This window comes from Ranitomeya imitator, chromosome 6 (assembly GCF_032444005.1).
Source record: "Ranitomeya imitator isolate aRanImi1 chromosome 6, aRanImi1.pri, whole genome shotgun sequence".
In the NCBI taxonomy this organism is placed as follows: Eukaryota; Metazoa; Chordata; class Amphibia; order Anura; family Dendrobatidae; genus Ranitomeya; species Ranitomeya imitator.
The window spans coordinates 61546666-61570408 of NC_091287.1; the positions used below are offsets into that span (position 1 = coordinate 61546666).

The window sequence follows — 23743 nt, forward strand, 5'->3', positions numbered from 1 at the left end:
CGATTGCAGATGATCATATTGTTTAGACCAGCATAAAAATCAGCATTGTCGGCAGCACATCGTCCCTTGTTGTTTTTTAAGGTTTTATTAACAGAATGTTATGTACAGCACAGCTCTGTTCCATGTGTAGCGGCCACAGCCGGGCAATGTACCTCAGCTCCTATTCTCTTACATTGGAGCTGAACTGCAGTACATGTCAGTGGACGCTACACTTTGGACGGATCTGTGCTGTTCGGTTCTCAATGTTCACATTGGACTTATGGTGACCTAATAACAATTTATTGGAAAGAGGGTCCCGATGTTGGATCCGCACCGATCACACATTGATGACCTGTGCTAAAGATATGTCATCAATATCATATGACCGGATAACCCATTTAACTGCTCATTGGACATACCGGTACATCCAATACCAGGTCGCCACGTATGATGCGGCATCAGACGATAAGCACGCACCACACCCGAAAAATGATGGCTGCGGTCTACAGCCATCATCTGTCTCTAACAGCAGGGAGCAGAGCTGAGCTCCATGCACTGCTGTTAACCATTTACATTCTGCTATCACTCTCTGACTGTGGCATTTAAGCGGTAAGGGTGCCTGTGTGAGGTGCCCATTAGGTGCCTTGGCAGTTGGGAACCTGCTGAACAACAAGCTATCAGACAATTGCAGGTTGAAATCCCCCCAAAGGGGTCAAAAAAAATAAAGTTAAAAATATATATATTTAATTGTTTTTTTAAACCAATTGCTTTCTGTTTCTCTAGGATGTCTTGTCTGACATCTGATGAGACTGTTAGAAGACTAAATCAGTTGCGGTTAGTTTTGGAGCAGTCTACAGTTGAGTTTCCATGATTTCCGGACGCCTGCCATATATCCAGCAGTGAATAGATTTGGGAGGTAGCAGCACACCTCCATGGCTCCTCTGTGCGGCGGTCTGTAGAACTCATTCGGATCAATCTTACATGCATTATGGGGATTTCATGTAGAGGAGGGCCAGAGCTCCCTCTCTCCCGATCAGCCACAGCTATGTTATTCTGTATCACTCCCGGCCCTACTCTCCTCCTTGGCAATCCTACTGGGGGGATTAAGGACCACGTTGTTTTCATGTAACTACAACATGCCATTTTTATGAAGTGTTTCTCCCCTTTTGTCTGATTTCTGGTTGCTCACTAAGCCAGATCATTCACACGTTTTATTACACAGAGCGGTCCTGGATACAATTGGCGCTGTTTTTCTGTTTCCTTTTTAATAGTCTTGTATAAATGTGAACACGTTATGTGACCCCCAGTTTACCTCTTTCCTTGTTTCCGAGAAACGTGTTAGTAGAATTCTGCAGAGAAGCCATCATCATATAATATTCTATGAATTCTATTAACCTATTGTGTAAATGGGAACTGTTCTTTCACCCATTTTGCATTAATCAATAGTAAAGGCAATTAGGAGAATATTTGTAATATTTCTTATCGGAGAAATCTGCTTCCATCCCCACTGATAAGACAATTCTTCCCCCTCATCGCTGCACCCTGAAGTCACCACCCACTCCAAAACTCTCCTCCACAAAAAAAAAAAACAATCTCAAATCTGTCTTGAAGGGCCGCTGGGTCACTGCGGTGTCATGTGACACAGCCCGTCATACTCAATGGAGCGGGCAGCGGTGAGGAGCTGAGTGCTGCTGCTTGTCTCTGTGTGCTAAAAATGGGAAGAAGAGCAGGAATCTCTCCCCGTGTGTGCTATGTATGACCGTAGCAGCAAATCTCCTTCCACCAGCTGTGAGTGAATTGCAAATTAAATTAGAGTAGAACCCGCAGAGGGAAAAACAGGATTTTTATTATTTTTATTTTTTTTTGCGATTTTCACCCAGCTTGAATTTTTTTAAACTATTTTCCGGTACATTATATGGTAAAATGAACGTCATTCAAATGTCATGGAAAAAAAACCAAGACCTCATATGGTTATTGCAGAGGAAAAATAAAAAGTTATTACTCTTGTTGGAAGGGGAGGAAAAATCAAAAGTGTAAACAAAAAAAATCTCCCAATCTTTAAGGGGTTAAATTAATCTTTATAAAAAAAGTTGATTAATGTTTTCTATTAAAAAAAAAAAAAATATATATATATATATATATATATATATATATATATATATATATATATATATATATATATATATATATATATATATATATAATATATATATATATACACTGCTCAATAAAATAAAGGGAACAACTTAAACAACAGAATATAACTCCAAGCAAATCAAACTTCTGTGAAATCAAATTGTCCACTTAGGAAGCAACACTGTTTGACAATCGATTTCACATGCTGTTGTGCAAATGGAATAGACAACAGATGGAAATTATTGGCAATTATCAAGACACACTCAATAAAGGAGTGGATTTGCAGGTGGTGACCACAGACCACATCTCCGTACCAATGCTTTCTGGCTGATGTTTTGGTCACTTTTGAATGTTGGTTCTGCTTTCACACTCATGGTAGCATGAGACGGACTCTACAATCCACACAAGTGGCTCAGGTAGTGCAGCTCATCCAGGATGGCACATCAATGCGAGCTGAGGCAAGAAGGTTTGCTGTGTCTGTCAGAGTAGTGTCCAGAGGCTGGAGGCGCTACCAGGAGACAGGCCAGTACACCATGAGACATGGAGGGGCCATAGGAGGGCAACAACCCAGCAGCAGGACAGCTACCTCACCCTTTGTGCAAGGAGGAACAGGAGGAGCACTGCCAGAGCCCTGCAAAATGACCTCCAGCAGGCCACGAATGTGCATGTGTCTCCACAAACAGTTTGAAACCGACTCCATGAGGATGGTCGGAGTGCCTGACGTCCACAGATGGGGGTTGTGTTCACAGCCAAACACCGTGCAGGACGATTGGCATTTGTCACAGAACACCAAGATTGGCAAATTCGCCACTGGTGCCCTGTGCTCATCACAGATGAAAGCAGGTTCACACTGAGGACATGTGACAGACGTGACAGAGCCTGGAGACACCGTGGAGAGCGATCTGCTGCCTGCAACATCCTTCAACATGACCGATTTGGCAGTGGGTCAGTTATAGTGTGGGGTGGCATTTCTTCAGAGGGCCGCAAAGCCCTCCTGTGCTCGCCAGAGGTAGCCTGACTGCCATTAGGTACAGACGTGAGACCCCTTGTGAGACCATATGCTGGTGCGGTTGGCCCTGGGTTCCTCCTAATGCAGGACAATGCCAGACCTCATGTAGCTGGAGTGTGTCAGCAGTTCCTGCAAGATGAAGGCATTGAAGCTATGGACTGGCCCGCCCGTTCCCCAGACCTGAATCCGATTGAACACATCTGGGACATCATGTCTGACTCCATCCACCAACGTCATGTTGCACCACAGACTGTCCAGGAGTTGGCGGATGCTTTAGTCCAGATCTGGGAGGAGATTCCTCAGGAGACCATCTGCCGCCTCATCAGGAGCATGCCCAGGCATTGTAGGGAGGTCATACAGGCATGTGGAGGCCACACACATACAACAAAACATCATTTCCTTGCCTTGAGGCATTTCCATTGAAGTTGGACCAGCCTGTAATTTGATTTTCCACTTTGATTTTAAATATGATTCCAAATCCTGACCTCCATGGGATATTAATTTTGATTTACATTGATCATTTTTATGTTTTATTGTTCTCAACACATTCTACTGTGTAATAAATAGTGATGAGCGAGTGTACTCGTTGCTTGGGTTTTCCCGAGCTCACTCGGGTGACCTTCGAGTATTTATGACTGCTCGGAGATTTAGTTTTGATCGTGGCAGCTGAATGATTTACAGCTACTAGCCAGGCTGAGTACATGTGGGGGTTGCCTGGTTGCTAGCGAATCCCCACATGTAATCAAGCTGGCTAGTAGCTGTAAATCATTTAGCTGCCGTGATGAAAACTAAATCTCCAAGCAGTCAGAAATACTCGGAGGTCACTCGAGAGTGCTCAGGAAAACCCGAGCAAAGAGTATATTCGCTCATCACTAGTAATAAATAAAGATTTGCAACTGAAATATTTCATTCAGTGATATCCAGGATGTGGTATTTTATTGCTCCCTTTTTGAGAAGTGTATATAGATAGATATATATGTGCATATACAAATTATAAAATACACACACACACACACACACACAAAAAGTTGCCCTCTTTACGTTGGCCCCTAAGCCTAGATGCTAGATTTCTCGTTCTGTAGAAGAGACTTTATATCAGTGTCATTATCATTACAGACAAGATTGCTATAAAATGTTACACCTCGGATATCCATGATCTACCATTTTATTTCTCCTCCCTTCCGAATGGCCTTTGTGCAGATCAGAGCAGGTCAAGAACATCTCTCCTGTAGGACACAATGAGTCAGTCTACTGCTGCCTTTGGCTGTGACTGCTGAAAAATACAGGAAGTTTGAGTCTAGTATTTGGCTTAGTAGCTGGTGTAAACATAGTGAGATTTTTCTAATTTTTTTTTTAACTTGGTGATTTGGAATATTTTATTTTTTTCTGAATATATTTACCGGTAACCCGGATCCTGATGAAAACAGTAGGTTATTTTCAGATGACTCATTGTCTATCAAGTAACGCTGTTGATTCAGATGAATTTAAAGAAACTATAAAAAAAGATGCCATAACCGTATATATCATATCGAGATTAGATCACAAAGCTCGAACTGGCCGGCAGCTCTACTTACCCAACGTGACAGCTGCATAGAAATCCATGAATCTGTCATGCTTTGGTTAGGAGAGCCGCCGGACAGTCCGTTCATTGCATTCCAATCTCGGTCCGATTTATACAGCCATCTGACTGCGTCCTTGGGTACAAATTCCTTCCCAACTCTAACTATGTCAATCAGTAAAGCACCATGGATCAGTGACCCATCTAAATTAAACTGATATACATAACATGTAATATATCCTTAAGAAAAGCATCCAGAAACTTTTGAATTCATCCATCACCTCACTCTATGACAAAGACCGCCCAAGTTTTGTATATAAAAGAAGATTTACAATAAAACAGTATTTAATGTGCCCTTGTCGTTGCCACAAACCTTGGTATGAAACTTCATAAGAAAGTTCTCTGTACTCCATTAATATAATTATACATAGTAATTTGATTCCTTTAACTTGTTTTACTTCCAAACTAAATATACCCTTGCTGGATAATATTTCTTGTTAATGCGGTTCCCCATTTCTTTACTTTAGTTGCCCTTCTCTACATTGTCTGTGCTTAGTTACATCTTTCGTTGACGGGCTGCGTTAACGCTGTAGCATACACGCCATCGCGTTATGCTATACCGCTAGCGCAGATGATTCATCTGTTCTAACGGTGACTGAGCCTCAGACACTGCAGCCCACGTCCGAGGCTCCATCACTGAATGACGGCACATTGCTGGCGCATGCCGATTATGGCATGCGCTGGAGATGCGCCCGATAATAGGGGTTAATGGCAGCGTTAACGGACTGCCATAACGCAGTGTGAACCCAGCCTTATACATGAGTGTCTCAAGCTGTACACTGTATTCCTTACGTGGGGTGACTAGTGATTTTTATTTAGGCAAAATGATGTTTGTATCACATGCATTTATGACTCTTTGATGCATCAGATTAATTTACTTACTTGGCAGCAGCTGCCTGGCACACTTTACTACAGTTAGTTTTACCAGTGGTCGTGACCCGTATTCACACACTGAATTAGCTTATTGTCTAAACCTTGAAAACTCCATTGCCAACCTGTTATCAAGTACGATACACAATTCACAATGATGCAATTCTCTGACTTCCAGAATATTTAGGGCAGCAAATAAAAATAGTTTTGATTCTTGTACTTAAAGGGTGTTAGGAGCTACTCTCCTTAAAGCTATGTTCACATGTTGCTTTTTTGCTGCAGCTAAAACCTGATCTCTTGGCAGCAAAAATTATTAGACAAAAAGATTTTTATGTCTGAAAAATTAGTGTGTAGCAAAAAAGGAAATTAATTCATGATAAAATACACAATTATAAATGTAAAAATAGTGGGGGAGGGTCGGATTGGTTTTGAATAGTTTACTTAAGACTTTGGCAGAGCATTGGGATGGTCAGACATTATTTACTTTCACGCATTGGTCGGCCATTGAGTTTGTCAGATATTGTTCAATTTCACACCTTGGTCAGCCAATGTTTACTTTACACATAAAAGTAATTTAATTAAACTGTACTAATCCTAACTGCCAGTCTCGGGTGAGAAGACCAAGACATTATGGTTTAATCTTGGGAAAATCACAAAAATAAATGGGTTTCGCATCCTGCTGCATCTACTTTTTTTTCACTAAAAACGAAGCCGAGAACGATGATTTTTTTTTCTGCTGCATAAAAGATAATTTCACCTGATGAACAAATGTTTTGCTCGTTCATTAGATGACCATCAGCCTGTTTTCATGGTAAGATAATCGAAAAATTAGCTTTTTTTAACAAGGCTCGTTCACGATTATTTCGCCATGCAAATGCATTTTAGCTCTTGCTGAAAGGTTCCCTTTTGGCTTCTCTGGGAGGTTTAGACATTCAAAAGAATGTTTCGATATTTATGGGATCATGGGTGTCTTTACCATGCGAATTTTGACTATCATTTTTTCCTCTAGGCAAGGGGCTTGGACCTTTCTAGAGTACGGACATGCGTGGTAGTGGCTGAGGAGCGACCTCGAATCTCTTTAACTCAATCATTCTCCAAATTGTTCAAAGACCTGGGTCTGCATCCAAGGGCCGTAAGCACATCATTTGGCTGCCGAGTTAACCTAGCCATATGTTTACAGGTAAAGTCTTTTTTTTTTATTGTTATTGCACACTATGGTCACCATCACACACAATATCGGTTGTTTCAATTTGTTGTTTTCCTTTGTAAAGCATAAACTGCTAACTTAAAAACTTTTCTGAATATCTTCCACCTTTCCCCATCCATCACTATCCATATTACTGGACATATTGAATTAAGATTTTCCAAATCTGCTATTTCAAGAGCAACTGAGTTATGGTATATATCTGCTTTTTCTGCCTCCCGAAAAGATGGAAGGATAGCTTTTTTAGATGATATAAGTTTAATAATGTTGTCTTGGCTCCAGAAATGAAGTGGCTTACTGACGTGAACAGTGTATTGTGCCATGTTAAAAAAATGACGAGCCAATTATGACCTAATAAGTGGAGCTAAACCAAGAACAATATTAATCAGGCGTTAAGTCATATTGTTTTATTTGTTTTATTTTACGCTTTACATCCATTAAAAGTAGAGAATGGTTTAAAAATATCCTTGCACTCACTTCTGCCAAGAAGCAATTTTATGTTTTTGTGGTTTTTGGAAAATTGTCAAAATTGGCTCATGTGAAATCATAAACTTCTGACCTATTAGAACTTCACTCCAAGAAATTGATAAATAGGAAAAGGCCGACGAAAATATGTCTAACAGTGTTCTACTCCATCGTAAAACAGTAGCAAATGTTATCGAGTAGGTTTTTGGAAAGATCCTCGTTTTCTGTATCCTCTCGATGTACAGTAGATTAGTTCTCCTCTTCAAATTCTCGGATCCATAGAATTCCAGAACGTTTATTACAATAATGGCTGAAACCTGTCATCTTCCGCAGGAAGTGTCGAGACGGCTTTGACGCACCTCTATAGCAGAATGTACCCTGGAAATGACTTTGCCTGATATTTATATTTCTAGATGTAGCGCATCTGTTATAAGTTTTACGTATACATTATCCCTTCTGGTGCGGACATAGTCATGAAACACGCAGGGTCTTTGTAGACAGCGTTGTCATTACGTACGTTCCCCAGGGCTTAGGATATTGGGGGCATTTATATGTCACAAGCTGTTTATTACTTTGGGTACGGCTCACCATCTGTCTTGTTCTGACTTCAAACATCTTGCTTATATGATATTACAATATTTTGACTTTATCTGTCTGGAGTAAAGTTCTTACCCTGTAAAAGTCAGACACTAGTTTTTCTGCCTCTACAGGCTGCTTTTATTATACTAGATTGTGGCCCGATTCTAATGCATCGGGTATTCTAGAATATGCATGTCCCTGTAATATATGGACAATGATAATTCCAGAATTCGCGGCAGACTGTGCCCGTCGCTGATTGGTCGAGGCAACCTTTATGACATCATCGTCGCCATGGCAACCATTATGACATCTACATCGATACTGTGCCCGTCGCTGAATCAGAAACGTGGGATTTCTACGTCCTTTATGACCTCATCGTCGCTGTGCCCGTCGCTGATTGGTCGAGGCCGCCAGACAGACAGACGGAAAAACCCTTAGACAATTATATATATATATAGATTCCCCCCCTTATAGTATAATTTTATGGTATTCCAATCCGCTCTTAGTCCTTCTTTCTCTTTTACTACTGCTTGCCATACTTGTTTAACTGCAGTCTTTACCAGGACAATTCAGATTGTTTTTTTACATAATGTAAGGTATAGGAGTCGCCCATAATGCATGAGCGCGGCGCTGCCAGATAATACCAAAATATAGCACTCAAAATAATATGCAGTGTCCAAATAAGACTGCTATTTAACTCCTTCATGATAATACCGTAGATTCCCAAATATTACCATCATAAGCCACAAATAAATACTGGATGGTTCTAGTTTACTCGGTTAACACCTTAATGGGCATACCTAATGCATAACTTTTTATTCTTTCCCTTAAATATCACCAAACAAAAGCATATCTTAAAAAGAATTCTATTCCAAACGCTCCATGCTAAAAACAAACATGAACTTGTTTTACTATGGTCTGCAGTCCTTAAGTATTCATTGAAATCCAGTTCTTGATTACGGTGGTATTGCCTGACCACATGATTTTCCACTTTGACCCCTAATCTTTATGTAAGGGAATAACTGTATGATCATTGAAGGTCCATGCACTGGGGTCCCAAGATGTCATGAGAATGAGGATCCCATGTAGATGGAGGGGTAGGAGTGACCACTGCTCCATTCACTGTTTGAGAGCGATAGTTACATGTGCGCTATTGCGCCCATAGACTCTTGAAGTGAATGAAGCAGGGGCATTCATATGTTTTACTCACATAGTGACCCCCTATTCTCGCGATTGCTCTGAATGGGACCCCCAATAATCAGACGTTAATCTCATATCCTGTGAATAGAAAATAAAAGTTGTTCATGGGACAACGAAATTGACTAACAACTGGCTACCATGGCCCAGACTCAACAGAAGTCTATGAAGTAGCTGAGTTCGGGTCAGCAGAATCGCAGTCTGTCCACACATTGAGGTCCTTTCTCTTACTTTGAATATCGGACATGTGAACCCAGCCGCAACTAATGTAATTTTGTGGTTCAAGCACAATTTTCGCACTCCGTTGCTTGCTGCCCACGTTGTCTGCCTTTTTTTTTATTTTTACTGTTTTGCCCTATACCATAGCTATAATTTCCCAGTTCTCTTTCTGTCTATAAACATTAACACTTCATAGAATATTTGGAAGCCTTACAAGTCTTGTCCAAGATCTGCATTAGTATTCTAGTAGCCGAGCGTTAGGAACATAATGCCATTTGCTGATGTTATTTACTCAGAGCTGTGAGATTATCAGCAGAGTTGTTGGCAGAAGACGATCTCTAGTTTGGGAATCAATACTTATATGAAACCTCACGAGCGCGGGCGTCATCATTGCTTAAGATTCTACATTCCCTTAGCTTTACTTGTATTTCATGTGTCTATTGCTCATACGATTTCTACTGAGTCCTTAGAGGAACTGTGACTTCGTCAGAGCAGATTTTACTTTTCTTGCAAGTTCAAAGTTTAACCACCTAAATATTCTCAGAAAAACCCGATTTATACCACTGACAGAGAGAGCATGCTGTAATTGGCGTCTGGTACCATGATGCTTTCTACTCATTTGCTGTCAGCGTGGCACCAGTCCTGATGTCGGGTATCTGGATGTCTGCTCCTTTTCAGTGAGATTGCCAGGCAGTGTTACCAAAAGAGAAAAATGTATGGTCTCTGAGAGTTGTACAAAAGGGCCTGCTGCATGCTCCCGAGTGCATTGCTCTTGCACGTCATCATTTCTAAATCAAAAGTGCCAAAATGCTAACTGCATGGTTCTTCACCGCCAATCACATGTATGATAGAAAAGCATCCAATTTTCCATTATTTTTGGTCTGTGCTTCCATTAGTATGTAATCTGTTTTTCTTGTAAGCAAAAAATATATATATAATTATTCCAAACTTCTCCTACCCATTAGGCTCGGTCCACTTTGCGTTTTAGCCTTTGGTCAGTGGCTCCTTCAGTGCTTACACCTGAAGCCCCGGAAACCCGGATTTGGACATTTGCGCTGACTGTGCCGATGACCGTAATGATAGAGATGGTGTCACTGTGCTCTCTTTTGGATATTATTTTCCTCCATATACGCTTGTTTGAAGTGGGCTCGAAGATGCGCTTGTGTACGTCTTGGATGCCACCTCCAAAAAGGCAGAGATGGCCGAAAATTATGCCCGCCAGAGCACACAATGAATGGACGTGTCAGCGCAAATGTCCGAATCCAGTTTTCCAAGGCTTCAGACGTAAGTCTCGACGGAGCCACTGACCTACAACACAACATGAACCCAGCCCAAACTGAAAAAAACATAATACTCAGATGACACATGGATAGCATCCGAGTGCTATCAGGTTTTTTACAGCCCATTGACTTTAGTAGGCGAGTTGCAAATCGGATATTTCCTGGAAATGTTTAAATCAATTGAAAAATTGAGTGAACTCTTTCCCCTTTTTAATAAGTTGTGTTCTATACTTAAGACCCCCAAACACATTAGGTGAAAGTTGGCCAAACCCACTGATTTCAACAAGACCCAGCTTACTAATGTGCATGGGCCTTCTGACACTGCCCTGATATAATGTTAGGGAACTGAAGGACCGGGCAGTTGGAATTTCAGTGCCTGATCCTATTGTATTCAGGGGTCATAAGCCGCTGATGGACATGTCTGGCAGCAGCAGAGCGCTCGTGTATGGGAAAGTCAGGACAGACTTTCGTGTATGGGAAAGTCAGGTAGCCTGCTGTTCAGCCAAAAACTACCTCCTTACACTGATAATACTGATAACATAGCCGGTGAGCCCCTATTGTGGCTTGCCTTCCACACAGAGCTCAGGGAAGTATATCCTCCTTTTTATTAAAATGTCCTCATACTCTTTGGATTAAAGTTTGGCCTAGTTGCTAATTTCAGCAAGACCTACTGTCGCCAGAGAGAAGGATTGGGCAGTTTGAATGCAAAATGTCCAAGCTTTAAGTTCTCCTGGACTTTTCCACTCTTCCCATAGAAAACACAGAAACTGTTTGCCAAGCTGAACAGGGAAGTCGGAAAAAATAGCTGCTGTCTAAATGAGCTTTAGGTGAAGGCTACAAAATTAGCATTTCTTAAAATGAACACGCGAAAAGCAGTGCCGGACTGGAGTGCCGGGGCCCACCTCTAAGATTGATTCTGGGGACCCACTATTAAGATACTTGCAAATTTACCTCTGCTTCTACACAATAATAAATGAGGTAGTTTGGTAAATGAATGATGAGATGCTGCTTCAGTCTGTGCACAGATAATTAATCGTATTGTGCCAAATGGGAAATGGGTGCGTCACTTGTGCACATGGGCCTACCGGGGGATTTACCAGTTCTCCTGTGGGCCAGTTCAAGAGTGAATACCATGGTGCAGCAAGATATCCCGATGAAGAAAAATGTAACTCAACACCCCACTATACAAGTTCTGTGGCTTTTGTTCTGTGAAGTGTTAACTTTCAGCATCATTCTATCTTTATTGTGTGCACAAAATGCCACATGTACCCCCCCTTTAGGAGGTACTAGCAGTGTAAATAGCATCCTACAGACATGTTTTTTTCTTCTTTTTTTTTGCGGTAGAGCTAAAAGTGTCTCTCCAAGGTAGAATTTCCTACAATTTACACAACTCTTTGATGCTTCTATTCCAGTAAATGTGAAAAATTCCAGGTTTTACCCTAATCTTTGGCACGGTTACATTTGTGTATTATGAGTTCAGTTTGCAGTGTTTAATGTAGGGAACATTAGCAGGGTCCACATATATGAAGCACCTGGGATTTAGTAACTTTTTGCCTTGTTTCGAGTTATATCATCACACATAATAAATATGACACTGCTGCCCGGTCTCTAATCTCAGGTACGTTGTCCGTCATTAAATGCTGCTTTGTCGTCAACTGTTCATAACTGTCTCTACTAAACTTGTAGACATCTCATCTTTTAGTTGTGTAAACTTTTAACAGATTATTTTCTTTTGTTATTTTAACTGTTTTTGTTTCATTTGATAAAGTTTCTATATTTGACATTTGTTTTTGTTTTTTTGTTTTGTTTTACTCCCCGCTTCTGGCATTTTCCTTACATCCCTGTGTTCTTATATCTGTTTTGACTTTTGTACGTTACCTCCTACCTTTAATTTTCTTCACCTGTTCCTTACTGTACCTTCACTCACCCCTTTGCAATCCTTGCTGATATAGCCACACAGGCTGGGGAAACTGGCTGAACAGGTATGGGATTTTTATATTCCCTAAAAACCCATCTATCTATAACCTTCCTATAATGGAGCGTAATTGGCTTCCAGTCAAAAGCTTCTGAGCTTTCTATATGTTTAAGTAGAAGCCGAATATGAACTGGGCAGATAGCAATGGATTAAAAGCAGATTAAAATTGTTGACCTCGACCATAAAAACATATAATGTATCGGCGGAATTGGCAAGAAGTTGCTGTTAGCTGGTAGGGTCTGATCACAGGGGTCTCCACTAATCCTGAGAATGGGCTTATGATTAGAGAGATGGTTCTCGGGATTGGTGGGGGGCTCCAGCCATTGAATCCCTAGCGATCACAACTTGCCACCTATCCTGTGGACAGTTGACATGTTTTTATGGTGGGCCAACCCCCTATAAAGAGACATATGTGTTACAGTTGTGCATTTTTGGATATCGGTCTGATATACAGTAGGTTCCTCAAGCCTCATAGGAGGGTTAACTTCAATCACAAAGTAGAACTTTTATGCGTCTAAGTTACCAACTTTGTAAATATTCCTGATTAAAATGCTGGAGACACAAACACTCTGTGTAGGATCTATAGATGTAAAATATTAGGATATTAGTAACAGGGTTTCCCAGGAATTAATAATAAGATTTTCACTAGATTACAGTGTTTTCTAAAATAAACAATTACCCACCTGTTGAATCCCAAACTGTTCCCACACCCCTGTGTTTCGCTGTTGGTCCAACAGTCATGACCAGCAAAATTTTTGCGTTTCCGTGTGGTCGCTGCACACGTCAAATCGCCGCATGCAGACGCATCCACATCCAACGCACGTCCCTGCGTACCCAATGTTAAAGATAGGTACGCAGGACGTATACAGAGATAGGCGGAGCATGGGCGGAGCTTCAGGGAGGAAGAAGGGAGGAAGTACGCTGCCATCCGCAACCCTCCTGAATGCAAATGTGAAACAAGCCTAAGTTCAAGGAGAAAGTCAAAATTGGTGAAAAGACCCGAATTATTGGGGATTTTGCCGTGGGTTTCTTGCTGATCTGCAGCAGAATTGTCACGTCCTTGAAGAAAAAAAAAGTTTACATAACATTTGAAATAAAAAGAAAAATTATAAAAATAACGAATATAAAAGAAAATTATAAAAAAAATCTGTACTATATAAGGAAATCTATACTATCTAACTATACTGCGGTAACCACATATTCCCATAGCAATCATCTGATTGGGGAAAGTTAATTTCCCCTCCAGCAGACACATATAGTGTCACCTTGGGGAGCAATGAGCAACTCAAATTTCTGATCTGGCCAAAACAGAGATATAATTCTCATCACAGCAGCTAGTTGGTGAGTTTTGAGAAGCCTCATTGGCTATAGGTCACCTATAATGGTGACTTTATAATGATTGTTTTAGGCATCGTATATTAGGTTGATGTCTTTAGCAGAACCCCCAAGGCCTCCTCTGATTTATGCATCATCACAGAACTCCGTACTTTCTCCATGCAGAATTTCCATCAAGTTGTATAATAATATCTGTTTCTTATACAACCCAACCACTGACACGACTCCAGAATAGTACAGTAATGTGGCGCATAATGGCCCATATCCTGATTGCTTAGAAAACTGGTTATGAAATCAACCATAATTGTCAATACTGTAAGGAATTACTGCTATGTGTGATGACTCTTGTTATGTGATCTGACCTCACAGCTTGACATTTTAAGCATTTATTAAACATGCCTCTTGTCGAAAATAATCTGTGTCCATGATTCATACTTTTTACTTCCTGTGTACACTGTGCATTGTCAGCAAGCTGCCAATCAGTGGTGGAGGCGGGGGTTTTACAGATTTCCTGGACTGCTGTGCATGTGAGACCTAGTCATGCAGTGATAATCTTCTGCTGATAAAACACAGATTGTACTGAAACTGTAGCGCACAGCCTAGTAAGTGACACGTCCCTGGAATCAGGCTCTCAGCATTAAACTGCTTTGAGATTAAATAGCAAAATAAACTGCCAACAGATTCCTTTTGTTTGGGTTTTTTTTTTTTTTTTTACAGAAAGTAACTTTTTTTGCTCTCCATACTCTCCGGAAGCCATCATGTTTGCCTTGTAGTCTATTAACCTTTCCTGGGTATGGTAGGCTGTATATTACAACGTCCCAAAAAAATGCCCTGCTACTATTTCTGCAGGTGTCATTGTTCTTTATAGCAGTATTTTTTTTTTTTGTGTGGATAAAGTGTATGAATAATTGGAAAATATTTCAAATTTACTTGTTTTCAGATATACAAATATGCCAGAACGTAAGCTCAATGATTGGATGAACCTTTACAATTACAGTCAGGGTTTGGGAACACAACGTCTTATACAGGTGGATTCTTCTTTGTCCAAAAGCAGCCCGCTCTTTATGGTTGAAAGTGTAGGTTGAGCCTTCGATGGGTTTTAAGTTGGGCCTTGGTTGTAAAAGAACCGAAAACCCTTTTTAAATGAGTTTGATACTATGTAGAGCCTGTAGTATGACATCTAGTACGTCATACCCATCTCCACCAAAACATTGTGTCATGCTCCCATCCGTATACAATGTGGTGCCTTCCACAAACAATGGGTGCTGTAGAAGCTATAGATGCTTTCACATTTCAATAGGATTTCTGGTGCAGACAAGTTATCTCTTATACACAGGATGGGTGGTAATTTATGGGCTGCAGAACTGGGCACTTCTACTAGAATAGAGTCACAGTGAATTCTCAATCACCCCTCCTTAATTCCCGTTGGGGCTCGCATTCGCAGCCCTTTTTTTTTTTTTTTTTTCGGCAGCTCCACGGAACGGTGTTTGGGCATCTGACGTGATGCTCCATTCGAACAGTGATAAAAGGCCCCGACAGAAAATTCCCGGTTCTGCCAATCGGTGTGGGACAGATCAGTCGGACCACCAACAAAAAATAAGCTATCATCTAGCCCAGACCTGGGCAAGATGCGGCCCGTGGGCCGCATCCGGCCTGCCTGATGATTTTATGCGGCCCGCCAGCTAGATGTCACTCCTGACAGCCGCCCCCTGCACCGCTCGGCCAGCCGCCAGCTTCTGAGGAGGACCGCTGGCGGCTGGATTGAAGGCCAGGTTGATTACCTGTTTATCGGTGGCGGCGGCCATCTTCCCGAGGCCGCGTGTGCGCAGATGGAGTGCTCTGCTTCACGGGGCTTCAGGAAAATGGCCGCGGGAGGCCGCATGTGCGCAGATGGAGATCGCGGCGGCCATTTTCCTGAAGCCGAGTTTGCAGATTTAGTTCTCGGCTTTAGGAAAATGGCCGCCGTGATCTCCATCTGCGCACGCGCGGCCTGCCGTGGCCATTTTCCTGAAGCCCCGTGAAGCAGAGCACTCCATCTGCGCACGTGCGACCTCGAGAAGATGGCCGCTGCCACTGATTTTCAACCCGGCTCTGCTGCTCACATTGCATTCCGGGCCGCTGCGTCACCTCACCGGTGGAAGGGACCCTGCGCACGCCATACCGCACCTCTGCCGCCGCATCACCACTGCTGCAACCCCCCCATGGACACCAGGCCGTGGTGTCGCCCGCCTAAGCAGGAAGGGACCCTGCTCAGGTGCACGCCACACCGCATCACCCCACCTCTGCTGACACCATGCCTCCTGTGACCCTGCTCTGCCACCGCCAGCCCTCAGGTAAGAATCTTACCGAAAGATACTGTAAATTCGGACAATAAGACGGACCCCCATCTTATAAAAAATCTTTTTTTCTGCAATTTTCACCCCAAATTTGGGGTGCGCCTTATGGTCCGGTGCATCTTATAGTCCGAAAAATACGGTAATTATATTAGTTCGGCCCTCTAAAACCATCCCACTTTCTCATGCGGCCCCATGGCAAAATTAATTGCCCACCCCTGATCTAGCCTATGACTAGGTGATCGCTTATTTTCTCTGGACATCTTGAAATGGAACCTGATTGCTGATACCTGTTGTCTGATTCACAGGCAGCATGTATCAGACACTGGCTGTATGACATCAGCCAGGTATGTTTGACTCTAAAACACTGTGGCGTTTCGTTGAAAAACATAATTTAATAGCTTCTGGGGACCAAGCCCCACTAGAGACAAGTTGGACAGATGGGTCTATGGTGACTTTCCACGCCCGCTGGCCTGGATTGACGGGTCTCGCACTATACATATACTGCCAGTGTCTGATACATGTTGCCTGTGTATCGAGCAGCATGTATGCGCTGACAGGTTCCCTTTAAGTCCTATTTAATTCATATAAAGCAACTACCTCTTATTATTACAGAGGACTGGGTCGGGGTCAGAACCTTCTCACTCTCAAGCATAGTAATACTACCTCAAAAGTCTTGGAGTAGTCATAAGCAGATAGATCTCCCAACAAGAGCAAGTCACCAGTCCTCACTCTTTCATAAAAGTCTATCTATGGATTTTTTTGTACATTTGCTTCCTAAATGCAAAGCTAAGCACAAACATCTGCATAAGCCCCTTCTCAACCTCCAATGCAAATTAAGTTAATTAGCAAAGTTTATAAACTTTCTGCTGTTTGCAAATAACCAAAGTTAAAAATAAATAGCTCAACTAAAAGTAAATTAATGTAACAAATTCAATACAGAAAGCCATTTTAATAACTACTGCAGTCTCAGAATTATTCAATCCCCCCTTCAAAAGCATCTCCTGGAATTAGTAGAGCACCTTTGGCTCTTATGACCTGTAGCAAATGTGATGCATAGCCAAAAACTAGCTTCTGTCTGCATTCCTGAGGAATCATATCTCATTCTTCATGAGCCATTGCCTTGAGGTCACTAATATTCTTGACTAAAATTACGTGCTGCAACTGCCTTTTTGGGGGGTTCAAATCAGGTGGCTGTGACATCCATTCGAGAATTTTTCAGAACTTCTTCTGAAACCAAGCTTTGGTGCACTTTGCAGTATGTTTGGGATCAGTGTCCTGTTGGAAGGTCCAATGATGCCCAGCTTCATCACAAAAGACATGATGTTTTTTCACGTAATTTTCTGATACTTGATTGAATCCATTTTCCCCTCCATACCTTCAGATTTCCTGTGCCAAAAGAAGTAAAATAATCCCAGAACATCACTGACCCACCACCATGATCCACTGTAGGCAGGGTGTTCTTTTCAGCATATGCTTCATTCTTCCTCCTCCAGACATAACGTCGTTCCAGTTTTGTTTAATCACTCCACAGAACAAAATTCGGTGTCTTGTTTTTATGGTTTTTAGGTAACTTTTGTGATGTAATGTACGTCTTTGAGTTTGAGAATGCAGATTTTTTTTTGTATACTTTTTACCGTGCAAGCTTAAACCTCAGTGTTTGCTGCCACCAAAACTTGTTATAGGTCTTTTGAAGTCACAAGGGTATTTGAACACCTTAAGTGTTGAAGGTGCTGGTTTTGAAAGGGGTTAAATAACTCTGAAGCTGCAGTAGTCCTTAAAATTGGCATTTTGTGTTGAATTTGGAGAGACTATTTGTTATATTAATTGTGTTGAGCTATTTATGGTAAGTGGTTCTTGTTTCATCGGTTAGTTGCACAGTGCAAGAAGTTTGTACGTTTACCAATAAGCCTAAGTCAGACTTATCCATAGCTTTTAAGCATGTGGGAAGCTCGGTGGCGCAGCCTTGCAGCGCTGGGGTCCTGGGTTCAAATCCCACCAAGGACAACATCTGCAAGGAGTTTGTATCTCCCCGTGTTTACGTGGGTTTCCTCCGGGTTCTCCGGTTTCCTCCCACATTCCAAACACATACTGAAAGGGAGTTTAGATTGTGAGCCCCAACGGGGACAGCGATGATTGTGTGCAAACTGTAAAACGCTGCGGAATATGTTGGCGCTATATAAATAAAAAATTATTATTATTATAATGTGTAAATGTGACATTTAGGGTTGGGCAGTGTGATCTTCAAAGAGGATTTCTAGTACTATGATTTGAATATTCCAGAAATGTATCCCCATCCTGTTACTGCTGTCTGTCAGACACATGAACTTTTTCATTATTGTGAAATGCTGTTTTTTTTTTTAAATATTAAACGAATATTTAGTCAAGTACAGATTATAATTCCTATATTCCCAGTTGTGTTGGTAACTTCAGTAGTATTTTTCCTAGGGACTAAAGTTTGGTTGTTAATAAATGCAAAAACCTAGGTATATAAAACACCTAGAGCATAGGGTAAATAGGCCAAAATGCACATACAGATTTAAACAAAACCTATAAAGAATAAGTGCCAGGCACATAGAATGTATGAAGAAAATTACATTTTACTGAGAGATAGATTAAAAATTAATAAACTATAGACGGCACAAGACATTTATAGCTGGTGAGCAAGTATAAATAGTAACAGGCATGATGCAAATTTTCAGAATAAGTCTATTGGCAAAGTGCAATTGAATAAATACGATGGTAAATCAAATATATAATTAAATGATTTACTGTCCTGAATATAACATGTAGTAATTACAGTCTTGATATTATGAACGGATTCCATCGTATGGAGAATATCATGAAAAAAATGCTCACGCAATTTCCTAGTGACCTGTCAATGTTGTCCATTTTTTTATTTTTTATGGACTCATTCGCTTGAATGAATGAGTTTGGGTTACAAATCAGACCAGACCAGGAAATGTTTCTGTCTTTTTTACACAGAACAAATCTCACAAAAAAAAAAAAAATGCTTTGTGAGACGCCTCCTAGAATATAATGTGTCACAAAAAACAACCCTGACATGTGGATGAGACCCTAGGCTCTAATCGTTTCATGAAATTCAGTGAAACTCTTATAAATGTTTTTTTTTTCTTTCTTGTTGTTGTTTTGGCTTTTTCTTAGTTACATAACATACTAGGAATGCCAGCTGACAATTAATGACTTCAGCCTTTAAGACGTTGCCACACTATCACACTATCGTAAAAACCTTAAGGAATACTTTTGCTGGAATGTAGGAGAAACAGATTTCATACTTTGAGATTGGATTATGAAGATTTTTGTATTTGTAAATAACAAAAATATATTTTTGAATAGGGATTATTGCACATGAGGCTCTTTTTTGTTTTTCGATGAACGTTTTCCTTTTATAGGCGATTAGTAGTGATGAGTGAACATGCTGGAATAAGGTGTTATCTCATCATGCTCGGGTGCTAACCGAGTGTCTTCAGCATGCTGGAATAATATGTTTGAGTCCCTGCACCTGCATGTCTCGTGGCTGTTAGACAGCCACAACATATTCAGGGATATCCTGTTTGTTAGACAATCCCTGCATGTGTTGCTGCTGTCTAACAGCCATGAGACATGCAGCCGCGGAGACTTGATGATATTTTTTGAGCACGCGAAGCATTAGCACCCGAGCATGCTTAGATAAGACTTAATCCGAGCACGTTTGCTCATCACTAGCGATTATGTTATTACAGTTTTCTCGTGCACTTTGTATATTTATTATCACTCACTGTATTGCAGGGAACATCCGGACCAGATCCAACAACTGTGTATGTGGATATGAGAGCATTACGGCATGATAGGTAAGTAGCAGCTTTCCTAAAAATATCCTCCTTAGCGCGGAGCTATATTCAGATTATTTTGTCATGTTTGTTCTCGAATTTCAACACATCAGCCCCTCTTCAACTCCATTGACAGAATACAATCAACTGTAAACAGGAGCTGAACTCTACCACAAAAATACTTACTGGGCTGCAATTACAATAAACTAAAAACCATTTGTTTTGGCCACTATTTTATAGAAATTGGGGTTTTAAGTAACAAGGAAAGTTGGCAACTATTAACCAGAATTGAAATCTGTAAATACCATAAATGACTAATTGTTAGGGTCGGACCCCTGGGTCTCATGTAACGGTGTGCTGAGATCAGGACTGAGAAGAAAAGACTTGAAATGGAATAGTATTGACGCCCTTACTAACCAATCTGTTTCCATACTTTGCATTGATGATTATGTGTTTAACTCTTTCATTCCATTCTTGACAAAACTGACTACGACGCCCCCATTATCCTGATCGGTGGCCATTTCATTGATGGGAAAACCCAAGGAACCATATGCACTATGTAATGCCATGTGCCCAGTTTCTAGATTGGAGCTGCTATGCTATTCTATGGATTAGATATGCTCTGTGCAGTACGGGATGCATTTTCTATAAAGGATCTTACTTTCCGTATGTACTTTCTTGCTCGGGGCTCCGTTATACTCATTACTTTACTGCAGCAATTTTATCCTATGCATAATTAAAGGAAGTACTTTATGGGCTCGCTGCAATTCTGGGAACCAAATTGTTAAATATGTCACTATTTAGAGCAGATCTACCCGACGTGTATTGCCATCTGTAATTGCTTCAGAGACCCATTTCCCACTGACTGCTCTGAATACTGTGCACTGTGTCTGCCCTTGTGTCTCATTATTTCCTTGTTCTGTTGCAAATGTTTCTTAGCTCCTTGCTTTCCTTGTGCACTAATCATTACCTGCTTTCTGCAGAAATACCTTATATTGCAGGAACATTTGTGACCTGGGACCCTGCTCCAGATTGCAGCTAGTGAAGTATAGCTTGTAAAAGTTCCTCCTTATCTCCAGAAGGCAGTAGGATACATTTAGCCAGAACGTGTCCCCCATCCATCATGTCAGCAGAGGGTCCGTGCACCTTTTTGAATGGATCTGTCTTCATAAGCCAGATAGACTTGGAATTGAGCATGCACTGCTCCATTAAGACAGGAAGCATGGCACCACCATCTTGTGATCACTTAGGGCCCCAAATCCAGAGTAATCAGATATCTTTTATCACTGGTGGACACAGACAGAAGAGGACCTCTGGGCAAGAACAGTATATGGGCCCTTTACAGCCCAAGTGCTCATCATAATGCACAATTCCACCTGCTTTGGAGGTGACAGTGGCCCCTTTACCTCTTGGACCCTCTGTGCATCCACTAATGATATGTCCGCCTCTGTCTTTTACCTATCCTGTAGATTACAGGATTATTACAGTTATTAAGGTACAGTTATTACTTATCCGGTGGCTAGGTGAAAATTCATTAAAATCAGCATAGTGGAAGCTGTGGGTTGCATGCACCTAGAAGTAACCCATTGACCTCTCTTTGGCTCTTACTGTGGAATAGGAATACAGAATAAATGACTAATGAATGCACTTAGTTGGCCCTCAGTTTCTTCATCCGTACCTGCTGCTTTGGTTCCTACAGCTTCTCTGTGGGTTTATTTTCACCAGTTCACTTCTGATGAGTTCTGGTATATAGTGGTTTAGGGTGCATTTGGTTAACACCATAGAGGCCGGCACAGAGAACACATAGTCGTACTGACCGCACTACAGCGCAGGACTCTGACATGTGTAATTATGGATACAGAATGTACCGAGCATGGCCAGTGTTGTGAAACGCAAGCAATTTACCCACAATTGCTCCTCAGTCGCCAAGAACATTCTATGCACATTTCACATCCAGTTTTGCTGTTTTTTTGCTGCTTGAAACATATTCTAAATACCCAGCATAATCCTCACCTCCCGGTAGTGGATATGTTTTCTTGGCCGCTCAGTAGTAGCAGTGGATCACTATTAGAACGTGGTATGTGGGCTGACCGCAGTAAAGTATTAGAAACATGTGTTTGCTATTTATTGCTAATGCTGTGGCTTTCTCATACAGATATCCTCTTTTCATTCGTTATTACGTCACTCGATCATAGAATCCCATATTTCTTTTAAATACAAAAACTGTGGGGTTTTTTAAAAAATGGATTATGAACTGTACAGAATGTGTGTATTTTCTGGTATGTCGGTATCTTCAGCCTCCAAACAATATAACATTTCTGGCAGAGGCGTAGCTAGAGCTTTTGCCGCCCGGGGCTGTTCCCGAGTTTGGCGCCCCCCCCCCACCCCTCCCCCGGCTCAATAGACACAAAGGTTACCAAAAATGGTTTTCCTGTTTTGTAGAACTTAAACTGGGTCTAATGGTGTCACCCCCACATGCCAAACCTGTGACTTAATACCACCACACCATCACCAGGCCACATAGTGACCGAATAATACTACATACAAGGGACAAATACCACAACACCATTTCCAGACCACATATTACCACCACATAGTGACTGAATACTACAATACTGATCAGTAATAAAAAAAAAAAAACACAATACTATCACCATAAGTGCCAGTATTCACAGGAGATCTGTACTTAGTATGCAGTGTCTGTGTAGAGGTAATACAGAGATCACTGGTGACATTATACACAGGACCTCTATATAGTATACAGTGTATAGTGTCAGTGTATAGGTAACACTGACTCACCAGTGACGTCTCTAGGTGAAGTCCTTCATCTTTCATCCAGCACAGACCGCCATCATTCCTTCCAGCCAGGACTCGTTTCTGCAGGAAATAACACAGTTATCTCGAGCTCCGCTTGCAGAACACATTACTTAATTTTTCACAACTTCTACATTACATCACATGAAGAAAAAAAGGTGATATAGTGTCACTCTGCACAGTAACAGGACCGCCCCCCCATTTAAAACAGTATACTCAAAAAATAAAATAAATACATCACTGCAGTAATAATATCCCTTAATTAGCCCCTATGGTAACACTATTCCCCACCCTGGCCCCGTTTATCTCATTCCTGGCTCCAGCCATATGTTCTCGCATCCTGCCCTCATGAGTATCCATTCTACACCATATGATCTCCCCATCCTGCCCCACCAGCCTCCATCATATCCGTCCTGCCCCATGATCCAATCCTGCCCCGTGTCTCCAATCATGCCCCGTATCTACATTCTGCCCATGCCTCAAGTCCTGCCCCCAGTGTGTCCAGCAATCTGCCCCAGTGTGTCCAGCATATTACCCCCATGTTGTCCAGCAATCTGCCCCAGTGTGTCCAGCATATTACCCCCAGTGTGTCCAGCAATCTGCCCCAGTATGTCCAGCACTGCCCCCAGTGTGTCCAGCAATCTGCCCCAGTGTCCAGCCTTTCCCCAGTGTGTCCAGCAGTCTGCCCCAGTGTGTCCAGCATATTACCCCCAGTGTCCAGCATTGCCCCAGTGTGTCCAACATATTACCCCCAGTGTGTCCAGCAATCTGCCCCAGTGTCCAGCATTGCCCCAGTGTGTCCAGAAGTCTACCCCAGGGTCTCCAGCATTGCATCAATGTGTCCAGAAATCTGCCCCAGGGTCTCCAGTATTGCCCCAGTGTGTCCAGCAATCTGCCCCA

The 23743-nt window shown here is 41.7% G+C and overlaps 1 protein-coding gene across 4 annotated transcripts in view; it reads left to right on the forward strand.

Annotated features, from left to right (window-relative positions):
* The window catches only part of DIP2C (disco interacting protein 2 homolog C), a 492724-nt gene that overhangs the window by 453167 nt on the left and 15814 nt on the right, over positions 1-23743 (forward strand). For all 4 annotated transcript variants that reach the window (XM_069729709.1, XM_069729707.1, XM_069729706.1 and 1 more), the window contains 2 exons: positions 6622-6792; positions 19989-20050. In XM_069729709.1, the coding sequence (XP_069585810.1) occupies positions 6622-6792; positions 19989-20050 (233 nt within the window). The remainder of the gene's footprint in view (positions 1-6621; positions 6793-19988; positions 20051-23743) is intronic.